The sequence below is a fragment of the Triticum urartu genome, chromosome 6A, assembly GCF_056163025.1.
Source record: "Triticum urartu cultivar PI428250 chromosome 6A, HENAU_Tu73, whole genome shotgun sequence".
In the NCBI taxonomy this organism is placed as follows: domain Eukaryota; kingdom Viridiplantae; phylum Streptophyta; class Magnoliopsida; order Poales; family Poaceae; genus Triticum; species Triticum urartu.
In genome coordinates, this window is record NC_141878.1 from 40554329 (window position 1) to 40574269 (window position 19941).

General features: G+C 45.3%; 4 protein-coding genes and 1 non-coding gene across 5 annotated transcripts; 3 read left to right on the forward strand and 2 right to left on the reverse strand.

Annotated features, from left to right (window-relative positions):
- Nucleotides 1-1692: 1692 nt before the first annotated feature.
- LOC125515658 (wall-associated receptor kinase 3) lies at nt 1693-4403 on the forward strand. The gene is made up of 2 exons (XM_048681173.2): nt 1693-2889; nt 3009-4403. Exons 1-2 carry the CDS (start codon nt 1791-1793, stop codon nt 4190-4192), a joined length of 2283 nt encoding a protein of 760 aa, XP_048537130.2. The 5' UTR covers nt 1693-1790; the 3' UTR covers nt 4193-4403.
- Nucleotides 4404-5105: 702 nt separating this feature from the next.
- Nucleotides 5106-5190, reverse strand: TRNAY-GUA (transfer RNA tyrosine (anticodon GUA)). The gene is given in 2 exon segments: nt 5106-5141; nt 5154-5190. It is a non-coding gene; the product is annotated as a tRNA-Tyr (tRNA).
- Nucleotides 5191-9601: 4411 nt separating this feature from the next.
- LOC125517577 (putative disease resistance protein RGA4) lies at nt 9602-13675 on the reverse strand. Its single transcript, XM_087531132.1, has 3 exons — nt 10746-13675; nt 10398-10503; nt 9602-10309 (listed from the first exon to the last, which is right to left on the reverse strand). The coding sequence occupies exon 1, from the start codon at nt 13429-13431 to the stop codon at nt 11206-11208; it is 2226 nt and encodes a 741-aa protein (XP_087387258.1). The 5' UTR covers nt 13432-13675; the 3' UTR covers nt 9602-10309; nt 10398-10503; nt 10746-11205.
- Nucleotides 13676-15351: 1676 nt separating this feature from the next.
- Nucleotides 15352-16045, forward strand: LOC125517578 (uncharacterized). The gene is made up of 2 exons (XM_087531133.1): nt 15352-15695; nt 15823-16045. Exons 1-2 carry the CDS (start codon nt 15434-15436, stop codon nt 15891-15893), a joined length of 333 nt encoding a protein of 110 aa, XP_087387259.1. The 5' UTR covers nt 15352-15433; the 3' UTR covers nt 15894-16045.
- Nucleotides 16046-18965: 2920 nt separating this feature from the next.
- LOC125516475 (uncharacterized) lies at nt 18966-19468 on the forward strand. The gene is made up of 2 exons (XM_048681908.2): nt 18966-19236; nt 19410-19468. The coding sequence occupies exons 1-2, from the start codon at nt 18966-18968 to the stop codon at nt 19466-19468; spliced, it is 330 nt and encodes a 109-aa protein (XP_048537865.2).
- The last annotated feature ends 473 nt before the right edge of the window (nt 19469-19941 follow it).

The following is a 19941-nucleotide window of genomic DNA, read 5'->3' on the forward strand; positions in this document are numbered from 1 at the left end:
GTACCTGATTCTAGCACTAGAACCGGTTCCCGCATTTCCTTAGACTACCCACAGTGGGAGTAACATAGGTAGTAACATCACACATATCTAGATAAAATAGATGATGTGACAAGCAATAAATGAAGAAAAAGAGGTATGTGGTAACATAGCTAGTTACTACTAGTATGAGTAACATCACACATATCAAGGCAAGATGAGTCTATAGCCTAATAAATGAAGTGTTGCATGTTACCACACATATGTTACTCCCCACTATAGAGGTAGTAACATAAAGTAGTAACATGGGCATGTTACTACCTATTGTGGCTAGTCTTAGTACTTTACTCCACACAGTGTTCAACACCAATTAAGGGGGTGTTTGGTTCAGGGACTTTGTAGTCCCAGAGACTAGAAAAAGTCCTTAAAAAGTTCCTAGGAACCAAACGGGAGGGACTTTTTCTACAGGGACTAGAAAAAGACTCTACTAGAGAGTCTTTTTTGATTAGTCCTTGGGACTAGAAAAAGTCCTAGGACTTCTGAATCAAACACCCCCTAAAATCGATGCTAAGATTCTTTAGCACTAAATGTTGAGTTGTTGACCAACATTGGCCTTGGCCTTGGAGTTGGTAGTGGTGAACACTTTCTACCATTTCCCAACTTTAGATTTAGAGTTGGTGCAACTGTATCATCGGAAGATTAGTTCCGAAGTATCTGGGATGTGGACAATTAAGGCTTGATTATTGTTGACATAGGAATCATGGCATCCTGCGGCAGGTTGGACGACGTCAATCAGCATGATCATGGATGAACATTATTACTCCCTCCGTCCGGAAATACTTGTCTTAGAAATGGTTGAAAAATGATGTATCTATAACTAAAATAAGTCTAGATACAACCATTTATAAGACAAGTATTTCCGAACGAAGGGAGTACAAAGCAAAAGGAGCCTTGTTCTACTACCGGATACAGGAAATATTTGTTTTTGTGAATGAAAGAAATATGTTCTTCACGATGCAGCCATTGACCAAAAGTAAAGAAAGTACCATAGGCTCAAAGATGGCAAACTATGCTGGCTTCTTATGCTCTCATTCACATCTTCACATCTTCACCCACCTGGTCGTCCTCATCTTAACGACTCCAACCTTGTTTAAGTTGAGGTGGTTTAGCCGAACCGGTGCTCATCTGATCAAGAATCACTCTACGTGCCCTAAATTCCTATGACATCCACAGTTCTTTGATTCATTCTGCAGCGTGAAATCCATCATCGACTAAACAATCGCTTTTTTTTTTTGCGGAGGACTAAACAATCATTTGGTTATGCCGTTTTGGATTTTCCTCTCAAGTGTGGCGCGACTTCGGCTCGCTTCAGCGCTTGTAGTCATCGCTAGGTGGTCCACGGATCTGAGTGTACTTTTTATTATTTCTGTTGTTTATTATAATGCCATAATTGAAGATGAAGGAGTAGATGGGATGTTTTTCCGCCATAAACAAAACAAAACAAAACTATTACCTTGTTTGCCCCAATGATGACATTTATGATCGCTTTCGTTTTCCAAGCACAAAATTCATGAGATCGAAAAAGAAGAAACTCGAGAATGTGGATACAAATGTGAAAACAAGAAAACAATATTTCAATGTCTTGGTCATCACGATGCAGCCTAGACCAGGTCCGTCAACGCGCACATGCATGCACATGCACGCGCGTTGAGTCAAGCGAGCGAGAACTCACTGTCACGGCCGGTTGCGTGCGGCTGCCCTCCTACAACTTGCTCAACTTGTAGAAAGCTTTATAATGGATTCGAGAGACAATAATGGAGAAACCCGCCGCGACGATGATTCCGGCTGCCGCGCTGACGGCGTTGCTGCTGCAGCTCTGCCTCTCAGCGGCAGCAGCTCAGGCTACCCCAGGCGCGCGCTCGCGCTGCCCAACCAGCTGCGGCGCCATGCGCGTGCCGTACCCGTTCGGCATCGGCGACGGGTGCCACTGGCCGGGGTTCAACCTCACCTGCGACCGAACGCGCGCCGGAGAGCCGCGGCTGCTCGTCGGCAGCGGCCTCCAGGTCGTGGACATCTCCCTGGCCAACTCCACGGTGCGGGTCGTGGACGGCGCGGGCCAGGTCAGGCTCAACTTCACCGGGCCCGGAGGCCTCGACGGCAACGGCGCGTGGGGTGGCCTCGGCGCCGCCGGCCCGTACGTGCTGTCGGAGTGGCGCAACCAGTTCGTCGTGACAGGGTGCAACGTGCAGGCCACGCTCGTCGGGGACGGTGGCGGCGGCAACGTCATCAGCGGCTGCTCCTCCTTCTGCTCCATCAACGACAAGTGGACCGGCGCCGTGACCAACTCGAGCTCCGCCGCCGCGTGCTCCGGCATCGGCTGCTGCGAGACGCCCGTCCCCATCGGCCGCCCCTCCTACCGCGTGGAGATCAAGTCGCTGGACTCGAGCAACGAGTACGCCGACAGGCTGCCCGTCACGGTGCGCATCGCCGAGAGAGGGTGGTTCGACGGCGCCTCCGCCGCGCTCCTCAACGACTCGCCCGGGTACTCGCCCTCGCGCCGGCCGGCGGTGCCCGTCGTCCTCGAGTTCGCGGTAGACTCGAAGCCGGTGGAGCTGCCGGGAGTGGCAACGTCGGGCTGCCCCGTGGACGCACGGAGGAGCGCGTGCCGGAGCAGCCACGCCTCCTGCCACAACGTCTCCGGCAACTACCGCAGCGGCTACGTGTGCCGGTGCCTGGACGGCTACCAGGGCAACCCATACCTCGCCGGCGGATGCCAGGACGTCGACGAGTGCACGCTGCCGGGCATGTGCTTCGGCGAGTGCACCAACACGGCCGGAGGGCACCTATGCCGGTGCCCGCGAGGCGCCCATGGCGACCCGCGCATAAGAAATGGCTGCATCAGATCTTCTCTAGGTGAGCACAAAACCAGTAAAATTGCACGCCAGAGATTGCATCGGTTCATGTTCTGTTTTGTAGTATTTCAGAGATTCTTCCTTAACAACGAAAACGCATTGTTTGTGCACATTCTTCAGGTTTAAGTGTCGGCATTGGAGTTGGCAGTGGAGCAGCCCTTCTAATCATGGTATTTGGTGCTATCTTCGTGACCCGCAAGATGAAGCAACGGAGGGCAAAAATGCTCAAGAAGAAATTCTTCAAGCAAAATCGAGGGCATCTGTTGCAGCAATTGGTGTCTCAGAAGGCGGACATTGCCGAGAGGATGATCATCCCCTTGGCGGAGCTACAAAAGGCCACAAACAATTTCGACAAAGCTCGTGAGATCGGTGGAGGAGGGCATGGCACGGTCTACAAAGGGATCATGTCAGACCTGCATGTCGTGGCAATCAAGAAGTCCAAGGTCGCGATCCAGAGGGAGATCGACGAGTTCATAAATGAGGTAGCCATCCTCTCGCAGATCAACCATCGAAACGTGGTGAAGCTCTTTGGGTGTTGCCTTGAGACGGAGGTGCCGTTGCTGGTGTACGAGTTCATCTCCAACGGGACCCTTTACCATCATCTTCATGTCCAAGAACCCGCGCCATCCTTGACATGGGAAGATCGGCTAAGGATCGCAACCGAAACTGCGAGAGCTCTGGCCTACCTTCACTCGGCCGTGTCGTTCCCTATAGTACACAGGGATATCAAGTCCCAAAACATTCTGCTAGATGGCACTCTGATAGCAAAGGTGTCAGACTTTGGAGCTTCGAGGTGCATTCCGGTCGATCAAACAGAGACCGCAACCGCTATCCAAGGGACATTTGGGTACCTAGACCCTTTGTACTTCTACTCGGGACAGCTCACCGAGAAGAGCGACGTTTACAGCTTCGGCGTCCTCCTCATGGAGCTTTTGACAAGGAAAAAACCATGCTCATATCGCTCATCCGAGGAGGAAACCCTTGTCGCATATTTCACCGCTTCGCTAGCAGCAGGCAAGCTGGTTCGCGTGCTAGATCCTCAGGTCGTTGAAGAAGGCGGCAAGGAGGTTGAAGAGGTGGCTGTGCTGGCGGTGGCATGCGTGAGGATTGAAGGAGACCACCGGCCAACCATGAGGCAAGTGGAGTTGACACTCGAGAGCCTTGGGGCCTCACATGATAGCTTCGTGATGCATGACATGGATGTGCCGAAGTATCCAGTGATTGAGGGTACAAATATGGAGGAAACGAGCCGGCAGTATAGCTTGGAAGCAGAGTACTTGTTGTCATCAAGGTACCCTCGGTAGTGAATAAAATCCTTGTGTGATCAGTTTAATTTGAAAACTGATGACTCCATAATGGTATATAAATTGTTTTACGTTTTTCTTTCTAAAAGAAACAACAAGAAACCTTGTGGTCTTGTTGAATTGCATAGTTTGCTACTTTGTATGTCTGCCTTAATCTCATTTGATTTCTCACTGCTCTGACAAAAAAGAGAGCTTGCACTTGTGCGACAGACATACAAGCTCTGAAGAATGTTGCATTTTGATTGAAAATGCACTTGACAAGGTTACTAATTAAGGAAGTCAAAGAACGGTTTGGTTAATCCGGAAGAGAGATGTGATGTCCAGGTGACTCCTCAAGCATCAAATGAATTGTGGAGTGATGCGCGCCTAAGGAAAAAAGAGGTTCAGAACAAAAACTGCAAAATAAAAAGAACTTGGTGACTCCCTTTTGGCCAGCAGAAAGAAAACAGATAATTATTCAGTAAGAAGAAAAAGGGTTTTGGACCAAATGAAGTAGCCTCTCAAGGATACGAATTCATGACAAGTTTGACTGATCTTTTGACATGTCCTAGTGTTAAAGTCTTGAAGATATAGATGATGGCATATTCTCACCATGATTAAATGATTTTCTTCTATTTTGTGTGCCACTGTTCTAGATATTCTGCGTGCCACTGTATTTTCAGAAACAATACACTGCGATTCAGTCCTAGATATTTTTTGTGTGGCAGTACTGAATGCTCCCCGTCAAAATTATGCATTGTTTGGGTTCATTTGTATTGTTGATAACTCACAACTCAAGCCTTTAAATCCAAATCATGCCAAGATGTGTAGGATTTAATTTTTCAAACTGAACGGAGCAAGGGGACTGTGATTTAATTTGTTTCTCCAAACGGAAGGGAGCAAGGGAATTTAATCAGGCAAAGCCCCAAAAAATTCCGATCTGCCGGATTCGAACCAGCGACCTAAGGATTTGTCTGCAACACTACAGTCCTCCGCTCTACCAACTGAGCTAAGATCGGCTTGTGTTAAAATCTAATAGTTGCGTCTAATAAAGAAAAGAATCTATGACTACGCCAGATGCACGATCTGCTAAACAACAGTACATTTTTTTGCTACTCAAGAGCACTTGAGGAAACACAATAGGGATGTGATTCAAATCACCCCACTGATTTATTGTCTCCCGTCCACCGCTTCACTCATGCGACGCGTGTCCGAGGTGACTTGTGCGTGGTTTGTCCAATTAATTAAACCCATTAAGCTACGCATGAAGGGCGGCCAATCAATTATGCCACGTGGCGCAAGCTGGTTGACCGTGGTGAGAAATCTTTTGAAAAAAAATTAGATAAAGATGTGAATTATTTTTTAATGTATTTTTTTTAGATGGAGGTGGGGACCTCTAGTATTTTTTAAATGAAGGGTTATGCAAAGTGGCACTCGCTGGTAGTCTATGGTGGTAATTCTTTTCTTTTCTTTTTTACTTTTTTAGATGAATGTGAGAATTTTTTTTTGAGATGTTCTTTTACACGGAGGCGAGGACTATGTATTTTTTTAATGAGAATGTGCACACAGTTTCCACTCAAGCGGTGCCACAGGGTAACGTCCCAACCACTAGTCTCAACCAAACGACACCATGTTCAGTGTTTCCAGAAAAATCTTCACCTCGCACGCGTCCTTACCCAAAAAGGATCCCCCCCTTATATATGAAGCAACCATAACCACAAACGTCCGATCAAACTGATACAACACACGTCATCATGGCATACAACACACACACCCAGGACAAGATACAAAGGTGTCGGGCACCGCCACACCACACCGACGACAATCGAGTAAATTAAAGATGAGCTAGAAGGGCCACTTGGAGACGACGGAGACCTCCACCACTGAGGAGGGGGAGGGGTGAGACGGACAATGACGAAGCAAGGACTCCAAGACGTGCCTCCTAGAAGGGTACGACCACGGATAGTAGCCACTGTCTGATCCGCATATCGAGTTTTCACCCGGAGCCACAAGCAAGGAGTGGGAACGTCGCGATGAAGCCTTCAAGAAGAATACGACGTCCACAGACGCCGCCACCGACGACTAGTACAAGAACTGGGCAGGTGATGTACATGCACAAGGACGACGTGTTCTTGGTTAGCCTATCAGAGGACATTTGGGCTGCACGGGGCCGACGGTATTGGGGAGTGATCTATGCACCAAACTACCCCAAATCAGGATACCACACATAATATGTTCTCGTGTTCAGGATTTGTGCAACGAGGTTAGACGAGCACATTCCCCTGTCCTAGCCGGCCCGCAGAGGCGTCCCCCCAGCCCAAAATGACGTGCAAGACAAAAGAGGTTACAAGTGTCGAACTCAAGACAGAGTGTACGAAGGCGAGGGTGAAGGGGCCAGGCCATGGTTCCACTGGTTCCAAACTACGAGCTAGTTTGGATGGCGACCTGGGCTTTGTGCCTGGGAAAAATTAGCGCCTGGCATGTGCCTGAGTTGGTGCAGATTTCTGCCTGACCAGGCTGGCCTGGGTAGCTCTGAATAAAATATAAATAAAATCTATAGACAAAGCTATTTGCATAGGATAGTGTGCCCAGGCAGGTTTAGAGATGGCCAGGCGTCCGTTTTCATACGCCTGCACCAGTCTAATGCCCGTGCCTGGTGCTCCAACCAGGCTAATCAATATGAAAAATGCTCCAGGCCAGGCAAGCATTTCATTGCTGAGGACATCATCCAAACAACCTCCAGGCTAGTATCAGGCAAGTTCCAGGCCAAGCATAAAAAGGTGAGGAAGCGAACCAAACTGACCCTACAAGCGGTGCTTATCAGGAAGTAATGCCTAGCGCACGAAGGCGAGATCACATTCGATGAGGCTCTGCAGGCCTACATGGAACTCTTCTCTCGCCCATTGACAGACTCCCATATTGCGGCCATATTAACTCAATCAAAATGCCGCAATATAAACAGAGATACACTTCATCATCCTTTTTCTCGTAAAAAATAATAATTTTTAATGAAATCTCAACAACACCAACCGCGCAGCAAGACACGCCTAATCCTTCTAGTCTATATCCGTACCTTATGCATAGCATATGAATAATTCTCATTATTAAGTTGGATGGATCCGCTACAACGGATGGCCAAGAGCTGCTGGCCGTCAGATCAAGTCCTATGATGTACTGGATCCTTCCACGTGGGAGATATGGGTAAAAGTTCGGACTTGCCGCGGGCGTGCCCTTCACGAGGACTCCGTGCCGCACAGGAACCATGGTACGAACATCTCGACTCTTCTCTCCTCACGATCGCTCCATCCCTTTCGTCGTTGTGCGTTTCCTGAATACGCTGCTGCATCACTCCCACTCAGAGCATCTTCAAAGATAATGAAGATGCAAAAATGACTAACATTTGTATCCTGAGACTTAAAAACCCCTTTCCAATAGATAATGTAGATGCAAAAAAAAAAACATCTTCGCCTTTCAAAGATATAAAATACAACACCTCGCGATGCAAAATTGCATCTTCACCTACTAGAGATGTAAAAACGCCAGCCGCGCGCCGATTGTCCAACTACCTTTAGTTGGCTTTCCCTCGATCGCCCGCCCAACTCCGCCGCCGGTCGATTTCACCCAAAATCGCCGCCGCCGCCCGCCCGCCCACCTCCAACCCCGCAGCAACTCCGCCCGCCTGTCCCCCGTCACCCGCCTCGCCGGAGGTCTGGCTGCCGAAATGGCTTCCACAGGGCGGTCGTGGACGGGCTGGGCTTGTTCCTAGTCTCGACCCAATGCCAGGGGTAGGGGAGGCGTGCCACGCTACCGCCTCCGCCGTTCTCCCCGCCGCACGAAGCCCGCCGCCTGCAGTGTCGAGCTCCTGCTGCCCCTGCGACGCTCCTCTACCGCTCCTCCTCCTCTCTCTCTGCCTCGAATCGCCGCTCCTCTACTGCTGCATCGCCGCTGCCCCACATCCTCAATTCGTGTCGCCTTCGTCCCGATTCACCACCCCTGCTGCTCCGCCTCCTCGACTCCCGTCGCCTTCGTCCCGATTCACCACCCCCGCCGCCCCTCCGCCGCCCCCACGCACAACCACCGCCGCCCCGGATCGCACCGCGCTGCCGCTGTCCTCACTGCCGCCGCCACGTTTCGGCCGCTGCCCACTAGTTTTTACATCTCCATTTTGCATCATCAATTAGAGTTGCTCTTTACATCTCTAATATACATCATCTGTTGGAGTTGTATTTTTTAAAGATGTACAGAACATTTTTTAGAATTGCATATTTTATTGGACATGCTCTCAGGCTGCCGGTTCGATCCGCCGACACCCTCACTTCCAGTCGCCTCCCCCTCTAGAGTCCCCAGTCCCCCCTCCTCCCTCACCCCGGTTATACTTCTTTGATCCGGTCATCTCAGATCGCGCGACGTTCCTCTCAACTGGTGGAAGACGAACCTGGTGGTGCTGGGCGTCATCCTTCCTCGCCCACTGCACCGTTCCGTGGAGGACGTAGGCGTGATTGTTGGTGGATCCTATTTGACGCTCGTGAGCGTCCAAACGTCGGGGCTTCGCTGAAGGCGCTCCGAGTTGGGCCGGCCCAGGTACGCATCGCTGTTTTTTCTATTTCCGTTTCGTTTTGTTTTCTGTTTCCCTTTTTGTTTCTTTATTTTCTTCTTACTTTGTTCTCTTTTCAAATTTTTGTTCTATCATTAGAACAAAGATATAAATTCCAAAAATCATTTTTCAACGCATATCAAAAAATGTTAAATGTGTATTTAAAAATTGTTCAGCACTTAGTCAAAAAATGTTCAATATATATTTTTAGAAACTTTTCAACATGTATTTAAGTATTGTTCAGCGTATATAAAAAAATGTTCAATTTGTATTTATAAATTGTTCAGTGTATATAAAAAATGTTCAATATATATTTTACAAAAATTAACGTATATAAAAATCAATAAACGTTTGGAATTTCAAAAATTTGTTCATGTTTTCAATAATTGTTCAGGTTTTAAAATTTTGTTCGAATTTCGATATTTATTCACGATTTTCAAATATATTTACTGTAAATCGTTCACATTTGTTTGCAGGAATTGTTGGATATTTGAAGGAAAAAAACAGATTTGTCGTTTTACATGTACTTTAAGATTTGCGCTGCAATTGTGCCATATTCTGGAGCTAGGTCAGGCGGTTGGCGTAGCCGCTATTAAGCGTGAGGTCGCGTGTTCGATACTGTCGCTTGCGCATTTCTTTTTCGAGTCATTTTTACTATCGCTCGTTGCCTGGTTATGGGCCGGCCTGTTTGCCCGAGCTCTATCTAATTTGCTGGACGCCCGCGAGCGTCCAGTAGGAGCTCTCGTGATTGTTGGCGTCTGTGCAGGAGCGTTACTGGAGTTTCGGCCACGGATCGGACACATTCAACTTCACAATGCTGGAAATCAGGTAACGTGGAGTGCTTCTGATAGTGGAGCCAATTTTCTTGTTGTTCTGTGCCTTCTGATCCAACATTAATCAAGCCATACATTGCAGTATAAAATTCGTGACCACCAGGTGTTTGCGTTTATGCGCACAAGGCTTCTCAGTTTTCTATTTTGCCGACCCGTACTTCCCAATCAAGGCTAAATTGAATAATGCCAGGAAATCCTAGATTCCAACCTAGAGTTTGTTTGTCTGTGTGTGTCTACAAAGCTTTTCGCTTTTTCTGTCCAATCTTATATGCTGCTATACAATTGTATAAATCTCATATCAAACGAATGTATGATGATATCTATACTGTTATATGCACACAAATAACTTTCAATATAGACAAAATCCTAGAGGCTCGCTAGGTTGTTACAAGAGCCCGCGGTCAGATGACATAGTCAGCTAGTTCTACAATGGGGTCGACCCCAATACAACATGGGAAAAGAAAACCTACTAGAAAGTACTAGATCCTAACTACATTTGTACAGTCATAGGAGTATGGGACCCACACCAACCTTGTCGCCGGCGGCTAGCCTTAGATGAGAGGGGAGGGGCCAACAGTGGAACAGAGCAGAACGCCGTGGTTACTTCTTCTCCCTCCAGTTGCACTTGCAGCGCGAAAAAGAGAGGATGTCGCTTTCCGTGACTTCTTTCCTGAATCTCCAGGCAGCAGAGATAACCAGCTTGGACTTCACCTATATGCACAGCACAATTCCATATGTTTATAACATAGAAGCAAGAAATGACATGTACTCCATTGACTATAAAGAAATGGCGGGGTACCTTTTAGTTCTCTTTCCTCGTAGAGAACCACAGCTATCAAAATGGGTAGCTGTGTTTATCAAATTTGTAACAGGCCTCTCCTGACCCAAATAGTAGTTTGTGTCTCCTGCAAAATTAACACATAGTTAAACGGGATGCCCAGATCACAAACTGACAGGAGATAATTCTGGTTAACACATGGAAACAGTACTTAAGATAGGAATAACATCTCTCAGTCTGAAAACTACTCCCTCTGTCCCATAATATAAGAGCATTTTTTATACCGGTGTAGTGTAAAAAACACTCTTATATTATGGGACGGAGGGAGTAGATTGCAGGAGATGATGAGATGGAAGAAGTGGGGTATACCTATTCTCGGGAGGATGTCCAATCCAACGTTATTTATTTCCAGCTGCATCAAAGTCAGAGGTAGAAGTGGCAGTTTCCTTAATCCCTGGCATCCTTCCACCACTAGGGTTTTCAGATTTTGAGGCAAGGAATCACCAGATGATTGTCCAATCTGTTTCAATCCAGTAAGGTTTTGCAATTCGAGATGCTTGAGTAGCTGTAGATTTCCAAGAGATGGAAGGCACACCCAACTTTTGCACTGTCTCAGCTCAAGTGACACCATATTGACCAGAGGGGGATGGTTTATCCAAGGTGGGAATCGGACACCACTGTATCCTGTAATTTCAAGATTTTCAAGACGAGCATGTGGCTCAAGTATATCAAGAACCAGATTGTCTTCCTTCAGAACATCATTAGTTTCAGACCAGTTAAGTGACAGTGACCTAAGATAGGATTTCTCATTTATCTTGGCCTCTATAACCTATTCATGCCTTTCAACATTCTCAAGGTTGCACAGTCGTAGCTTGCAAAGGCTTGTTAAATTCATCAATGAACTTATTCGGTAACCTTCCTTTGACTGAATACTGAAGTTATACAATTCTTGAAGTGAAGTTAATCTGCCAACAGGACACTGACCGAATCCATTAGTACCATAGGACACATACCGCAGGTGAAACAGGTTTTCCATATTCTCCACTTGTTCTGATGCTGTACCTATTCTTTTCGCTGCAATAAGTACTTGTAAATGATAGAGCTTAGAAAGTCCATGTATTTTCTCAATCGTAGAGAAAGAGATATAACGAAGGTGCTTATTAGCAACTTCTTTTGGGAAACAGAACTTGGTTACCCCTTTTAAGCTCAATAACCGTAAGCACTTAAGTTTTTCTATAACTTCCTCCAGTGCATATACATGACCAGTGCTGACATGATAAGAATCTTCCATGACGAGTGTACGCAAACTCTTAAAGCAGGAAATGGCCTTGATCTCCTCACATGATAACTTGCTGAAGTTTGCTATCCATAAGTGTCTAACTGTACACTTATGATGCAGAAAACCACCGGATTCAAGTCTTAGGCATTCACCGGTAGAGACATTACGTGCCAACTCATGCAATAAATCATGCATGACATAGTACTCTGTGCTGTATTTCTGGTAAGGATTTACTGTTGGCACAAAAGTAAAGAATGACTTTCTTGCCAACTGCACAAAGTATCTTCCTCCCATGTCTTCTGGCCTTTCAGTTCCACCTTCAGTTTGTAGGATCAGTCCTGAACCCATCCACATTTTCACTATGTCTTCCTTCTTAAACTTGTGATCTTTTGGAAATATGCTACAGTATCTAAAACAAAGCTGCAAGTGCTCAGGTAGATGATGGTAGCTCGATCGAAGAACAGTTGTGATGATAACATCAGTGCTTCCTTCTAAATGTTCTAATTGTCTGTGCAAGTCTTCCCAATGCTGATCACTTATGTTGTTCTGTAGATGGCCACCTGCAATCTTTGTTACCAAAGGACAGCCATGAAACTTTTTTGCTATTTTTTCAGCAATTGGCAAGAGATGTGCATAATCTTCTGAATTCAAACCATCAAATGCATACTTCTTGAAGAGCATAAAATTTTCATCTTCATTTAATCCATTTAAATGCAAATAATCCTTTCTACTTCTCATGACACATGTAACCATATCTGCCACAGATCTCATTCGGGTTGTCAGCAGAATCTTGCTTCCTCTCTGGATACTCCGCAAAGGAGCCATTAATGTTTCCCATTCAATCATTTTGCTATCTTCCCAAACATCATCCAGAATAAGCAGAACTTTATTAAGGCCAAGTTTGTCCTTGAGAATCTGTTGCAGTGCTTCCAAAGTATCAGCATTAGGCTTCTCTTTTGTAACCGCCTCCAAGATCTTTTTCATTATCCTTGTTGAACTGAAAACATTATCAGAAACATGTACCCACAAAATACAGTCAAAGTGTGCTGAATCTTTCAACTCTTCGCAGACAATCTGAGCAAGGGTTGTCTTTCCTATACCTCCAATTCTGATTATTGCAAAAACCGGTACCTGAATAACAGTATCTGGATCATCATGTACACTATCAGTCAACCACCTTATCACCTGGTTCTTCTCACTGTCACGACCAAATATCTCAATAGGCACCAAAGTGGAGCTAGTCTGGTATACACTTCTTTCAGCGCGATCTTGCAGGACAAGATTATCAACACGGCATAAAAGCTGAAGGAAACCACCCACATCTTTAGCAACACTTTCTAACCTCTCTATGGCCTCCCTCAGCTTCTCTACCATGTTTCCCTCAGGAGTCATCCTTGCAGCCTTGCCGGCAATCTGTTCTTTGAAAAACTTTGTGAACGGATTACACACCTGTCCTAGGCTGTGGGCTTCTGCCTCTTCTTTAAGCTTGTGGTAGTCCATCTCATCAAGTGCATCCTCAGCCTCCTCGACTGCATCGCGGAATCGCCAGAGCCACTCAGCCAGTCCATTGCTCTGCTCACTGATCTCCTGATGATCAACAACATCGTACACCGCTTGGATGTCCGTGAGCTTTTCTGACAGATTATTCTTGAGCTCCTCTAGATCGTTGGGCTTGTACCACTCACTGAGATAACCGAGTGCCTTGTTCACGATGAATGAGATGGCTGGGGTTGCAACCGAGTTCCCTGCAAAGACTAGTGCAGCAGTAGCAGCCATTGTTGTGGACAGGAGGTTTGGATCTCGCTCTCTGGACAGGAAGCAGGAAGAACAAGGAGGAGTCAGGACTAACACAACTAAAGAAAGATCTTTGCAAGTGACTTGTAGTCCTCGATACCACAATATAAACCTTCATTGACTTTAAGCATCGATTTTATAAAATGATATAGTTTTAAAATGCTAATAGAGCATATTATTTTCGGTGGAACATGGAGCTGGAGTGCAATACAAAATTCAAAATCCATTATTTTGACGTGGAGATTCCTTTAGAGAGTTGTGTTTGACTTTGGAATCGTTTACCGAAATCATTAATTTCCATGGAGGCACGTATTGTACTTGTTTAAGCCAAACCACAAGTTCCGTGCAAGCACGTCATATATTAATAATAGTGACAAGAAACTTGATAACTATTATTAGTTTAGTTAAGTGAGCATCGTGGATGCGCCTAATGCCAGTGGGCAGTGGGTATATTTAATCGTGCAACTACAGCTATTTACTATTGATCAATCACTCACATGATCTGGTTCCAACGTAGGGTCAACCGGTTCTGGCTACTGATATATGGCCCTTCTGCAGTTCTGCATCTAGTGCACATGGAACAACTGAATACTGAATGCCTGAGTCTTTAGTTGTACCAAATTTCATCTCTTCGACTCTTCCTCACCTTGTTTTTTAGTTAAACCTTAGTCTTTTAGAGACATGTGAGTATTAACTGTGTTAGATATTACATTAGGACATAAATGGTTACAGCACGTTCTTAATGTTGTCTTCGACTCTCTATATGTCGTCGAGCCGTAGATGCCTCTTTTTTGCCAAAAGATAAACTGTAAAGTCTACTTTTGGAACACCGAAATAAGGGACGTCGCACAGTATAGAATCTTGCAGAATTTCAAACATAGGAATAGTAGACATTTTGCGTACCTCAAATTAAGAGCCACGCTGTGTGAGGAGTGAATGGTGCACATTTGTTCCTGATGCGAGGCTGTACAAGTTGGAAATAAAAAAAAACTTGTGTGCTTGCAGCAACGGAAAGGAGGCGAAGAGCCCTGATCAGGTGCGTGTTGAATTGTGGAAATGCAGGGGAGGGGAAGCGCAGTCGATTGCTGAAGCGACTTATCCAGGTGAGAAGATGGGGGCATGAATAAAAATAAAAGTACCTTTTCTTCAAGCAAAAATTGGCGGCACAGTAGGAGCACTCGATGTTGATCAGCTAAAAAGTGGTGGATGCTTTCCAGGCAGAGGTGTAAGATTCAGTGACAAGACTGACCTGATTCTAGTATTGCACTTAAAAAACTAAGCTGCATCAGTTTTAATTTATAGCAATTTTGTTGTTCATAGATGAAAGTAAATCCTCTTCTTCCTTTCAAGACAAAATTTCATCTAATCTGAAACAAATATTATCCCTACAATATTTTCATGCTCGGCTGAAACAAATTTTAGTTTTGTTGGAATCATCTTTTGGCTGCTGTGGAAAACAGTGGACATGAACGATCGAAACAATTTCAGTATGTTGCAACGGAAACATCTGTCACAAATGGTCGAACCAATTTCCAGTTGTCATCGATGCGGATTCTTGAATTGGCTGCTTGATCAACTTCTTCTGTGTTAGAAACAAAATAGTTGTTTATAGTAATTTCCCATATAAACAGCATTGCATGAAACTGTTTTCAGTTATCTTTCTACATCAGTTCATGGAGCTTGTCTGGGGCAAAAGAAAGATGTGGGCAGCATGCATTCAGTTATCGTTCACAAAATCGGGTACAGGACACTGAACCTGAAATTGCGGCGCATTTAGTTTGCTGTAGAATACTGAAATACTTTGCTCGGCTACAATACAAATTAGCCGTGTCAAATGTCGAGATTGCCCCCATTGAGATGAACAGTCACACAGCAGTTCTCCGATATATAAGAGCTCACACTGGCTGAATGAACAGTCACCATTCACCACTCACCACAGCAGTTCTCTTTCTCTTCTATTCTCATTGCCTGCCAGAGGAGGGAGATGGTGGTGAAGAAGAGAGCGGCGGCCATTGCCGCCCTGTGCATGCTCCTGCTCCTCATGCTGTCAAGGCCATCTCGTCAGCAGCTCTCGGATCACTCCTGCGACTGCTACCGAAAGTGCTACTCAGAGTGCAAGAACGCCTTCCCGATGCTCTGCAAGGTCGTGTGTGGCGGCAGCTGCAATGACAACAAGGACCCTGTCATCGCCTGCATGGTCGCCTGCTGCACCGACTCTGTCTGTGGCCTGCCACCAGCGCCATCCGGTAAGAGGACCTACCACCCTACTTTATGTGTCCGTCCGTAGAGGCACATTGATGGAATATGTGTGCCCTTTTTGCTGTTATTTTGTTCTCATGATCTTGTGCTTGCACTGCCATTTTGCATATGCAGTTTGCGCTCCGGATTGTATCCATGCATGCAACAAGACGTGGGGTGGCCATGGTCCCAGCAAGGAACCTTAAAGATGGAAGATCGGTTGATCATGGGATCATACAATGTTGAGCGGCTGCACAAATGCAATAAAATGTATCTCACTTCGGTGCACTACTTGTGAGAAAGTTTGTGAATCTTATAATAAAGCCAGTCATCGAGGCATTTGGCAAATACCTGCTAATTTTGATGTGTCTTTGATTTTATCTTCCCGTGTCCCCTGTCCAGATTGCAAGAGTAAAATTGTCTATCTTTTTGTGAGGAGGAAGTGACATATGAGGTTCATATAACAAGTAAAAGAATTCAAGCATGAGCAGAGTCATCCCAGCCTTGTCTGAATCCCAACAAAGGCAATATAATTTGAAATTCATCAGTCAGAACAGAACTAGACAAATTCATCGGTCAAACACACAAAATGGGACATAAGCAGAAATTCGACGTAGGCTTTCCCATACTCATACAACATGGGATACAATCAAAAGAAAACAGTGAAAATGAGAAAACGCAAAATAAAAGAAACACAACATGTACCTGCATTGTACATAGACTTTTAACAAGGACGATAATCACACACACCCAACACACTGAAACATACAGGCCCGTGTATGAAAGAATTCAAGTTCAAACATTAGACAACCCACCGAAGCCTTGACCATATCTCAAAAAGAAGTAAAACTATCCCAGAGCATTGCTATGCTACTGAATATACGCAAATTTTGTTAAGTAATAAAAGTGCATAGTTGCAAACAATACATAAGAGATGTCATTCCATGCAGATACTTCACATCTCCAGGCACTAATATTGCAATTTTTTTCCTTTACTAGTACTAAACAGCAGGTCATTAGACATATATACAATAGTTTTTACTGGTAAGTGCCATCCCATATAATCAGTACTGTATGAAAACTGCATTGGGTTTTCTTTCTAGATCAGCACAGGCAGCTTCACAAGGGGTTGTCTGGGCAAAAGAAAGATGATGAGCATCATGCAATTGTCTAACCAGGTTATTTTTCTGGCATGAACTATTCCATTGGAGTTACATTCGGAAACTTGTACCAAGCTGTAGAAGTGATTAAATGTACCATAACTTGCACACTGGTATATAAACAGCGTTGTATCAGAACTGCATTCTGTTTTCTTTCTATATCAACACATGCAGCATTGCAGCTTTAAGGTGAGCAGCGAGAACCACTAGCACAATTGGGTACAGGTACATGACACTCCAACTTTGGATTACGGTCCTTTGATTTGCTGGAAAATAGTGAAATGCTATTGGTCCCATTACGAATTATCCGTGCCAATGTCGATATTGTCCTCGGACCTCCAATATATAAGGGCCCTCACTCTAGCTGAATGGCAGAGCCACCAACCCACCACACACCACAGGAGTTCTCTTCTCCCGTACGATTGTGAGGCCAAGGAGATGGAGGCGAAGAAGAGAGCGGCCGCTGTTGCCACCCTGTGCATGCTCCTCCTCCTCATGCTGCCAAAGCCATCCCATCAGCAGCTGTCCGAAGTCAAGTGCGAGTGCTACCGGAAGTGCTACCCTGGGTGCAACAACAGCACCCCTCCGTGGCTCTGCAAGGTGATGTGCGCCTGTAGCTGCCCCTTCTTCGACGACATCTCCGACCCCCTTCGCACCTGCTTGGACGCCTGCAACACGGACTCCATCTGTGACCTGCCAGCGCCGTTGACCGGTAAGACATGAATGATAGAATATGTTTTCTTTTCACACAAACTTTATCGGATGCGTTTGCTCTGTTTATGTATGAATTCTCATGTACATTGATTGAATGTGTGTTCTTTTCACAAAGCAAAAAGGAAACGTCTGTTCTGATGATCTTGGGCCATTTCGCAGATCCTGAAGTTTGTGTAGACGAATGCTACAATGTGTGGGGCGCCCCTGGTCCCGATCCCGACGAGGAACATTGAAGAGCTAAAAGCCGGTCGAGCAGCTGTGATTGCTGCATATGATGTCGAGCAGCTGTGATTGCTGCATCAATAAATAGAATGTGTTTTGCTTCCTTGTAACGCTTGTGAGAAAATTTGTGAATCTTAATATAAACATGGTTATCGATGCATGTGGAAAATCCCTGCTAATTTTGATTTTACCTTCCTCTGTCCAGATGACAACAACAAAATTCTGTATCTTCTTTTTGCGAGGATTAAGGAACATAAAAGCTTAACATTTAAATTATTCAAATATTAGCAAACTAATCCAAGCACTGCATGAATCTCAACGAAAGCAAAATAATTCAAAATTCACTGGTCAGAACCAGATAAACATTCACCCAAAACAAACACACAAAATGGGACATAAGTACAAATCTGACGCAGAATCCTCCCCACGCAGTACAGCACTGAACACAAAGGAAAAGGGGAAAAGATGAACACATGCATAACACAAGCAAACGATCAATTGAAATGTAGTAACTAATTGAAGCAAGCTATCAAGGCACATCTATATCTCGGAAACCGGAACGTAACTGTAGATACCTGCAGGGAAATCACATGGCGTCAGTCAAAGCAATTTGTACAAGGCATTCATGGAAAACCGTTGACATTATATCTGAAGACATTGTATGGCTCAAACAATAAGCACTAAGCACTAGCTAAACCATCTTGGAAATTGTGTGAAAAGCTCCGGCGTGAGATCACCTCAGAATTATATTAGAGAAAACCAACATTAGAAAAAGATTCGCGACATGTGCTGATGTAGAAAGAAAACAGGTCGCTTCACAGGGAAAATAGAAAGATGAGCAACATGCACTTTTCTAATTCGTGTAAGATCCAAGGTTATTTTCAGGTGCTCCTCTAGGGGCTAGTAAGTAGCAGTAGGCACCATCTTGTTCGGGAATTAATACCATTGGAAAATTGGCTACATGACACTCCAACCTGAAATTGTGGGTCATTTGATTTTCTGGAAAATACTGGAATACTTTGTTACGTTACACTACAAATTATCCAGGTCAAACGTTGATATTGCCCTCAGAACTCCAATATATCTGACTGACTAAGAGAGCCACCAGTCAGTCACCTGAAAACTCCCACAGCAGTTCCTTCCCTATTCTCTTGTCATAGCTCGTCCGAGGAAGGAGAGGAGATGGAGGTGAAGAAGGGGGCGGCTGCCATTGCCGCGCTGTGCATCATGCTCCTCATCATGTCAGTGCCATCCAAGCAACAGGTGGCCGCCATGTCCTTCTGCGACTGTTACCAGCAGTGCCACGACGGGTGCAGGCACAGCGTCCCTTGGTGGCTCTGCAACGTCGACTGCGCCAGCAACTGTGACGGAGTTGACAAGAAGGACGCCCTCGCCGCATGCATCATGGTCTGCAGCACGGACTCCATCTGTGACCCGTCAGTGGCACCAACCTGTAAGACCAACAGAACACCTTACTTGCATTCCATTTGCTCCGTTGCATTTATAGATGAATTCTCCTGATTCTCCTGAACATCGGTGCAACATATGCTCTCTTTTTTCTATTGATACAAAGAAGAATCACCACCTGGTCTGACGATCTTCTGCTCGTCTTGGCCATTTTTGCAGATACACATGGTGTTGCGCATTGTATAGCTGAGTGCAACAAGAGGTGGGGCAAAAATTAGCGCCAAGTAACCTTCAAAATAAAGAGTTGAATAGCCTCTGGATCATGGGATCGTGATGTTGAACGGCTGTGATTGCTGAACCAATCAATATTCAATAAAATGTGTATTGCGCGTCCACACAACACTTTGTGAAATTTTCCAAATCAGAGTGACATGTTTACTTCATACTCCAAACCTTGGCAATTTCATCCACTTAAACATTAGCAATCTCACTGAAGCCTTCCCTCAATCTCAGGGAAACCAAAACAACTCAACATTCACTAGTCAGAACCAGGTAAATACAAAAACGCTAAATGGGCATAAGGAGAAATTCAACGCAGAATTCGTCCTTGCCTGATACAATATGGAACTCAATCAAAAGAAAACAGTGAATATAAACACACAGAAAATGCAAGGAAGATCAGCTGAAAGTGTTATGACCGGCATATTAGGGGCTTAGCCCAGTTAGTTGTGGTCCAGTTTATCTTATCGTT

Bases quoted from the DNA above. Each gene is read 5' to 3' on its own strand.
- LOC125515658 (XM_048681173.2), top strand. From the start codon at position 1,791: ATGGAGAAACCCGCCGCGACGATGATTCCGGCTGCCGCGCTGACGGCG. The intron at 2,890-3,008 runs GTGAGCACAAAA...CACATTCTTCAG, and splicing joins CTGCATCAGATCTTCTCTAG to GTTTAAGTGTCGGCATTGGA.
- LOC125517577 (XM_087531132.1), bottom strand. From the start codon at position 13,431: ATGGCTGCTACTGCTGCACTAGTCTTTGCAGGGAACTCGGTTGCAACC.
- LOC125517578 (XM_087531133.1), top strand. From the start codon at position 15,434: ATGGTGGTGAAGAAGAGAGCGGCGGCCATTGCCGCCCTGTGCATGCTC. The intron at 15,696-15,822 runs GTAAGAGGACCT...TTGCATATGCAG, and splicing joins CCTGCCACCAGCGCCATCCG to TTTGCGCTCCGGATTGTATC.
- LOC125516475 (XM_048681908.2), top strand. From the start codon at position 18,966: ATGGAGGTGAAGAAGGGGGCGGCTGCCATTGCCGCGCTGTGCATCATG. The intron at 19,237-19,409 runs GTAAGACCAACA...CCATTTTTGCAG, and splicing joins CCCGTCAGTGGCACCAACCT to ATACACATGGTGTTGCGCAT.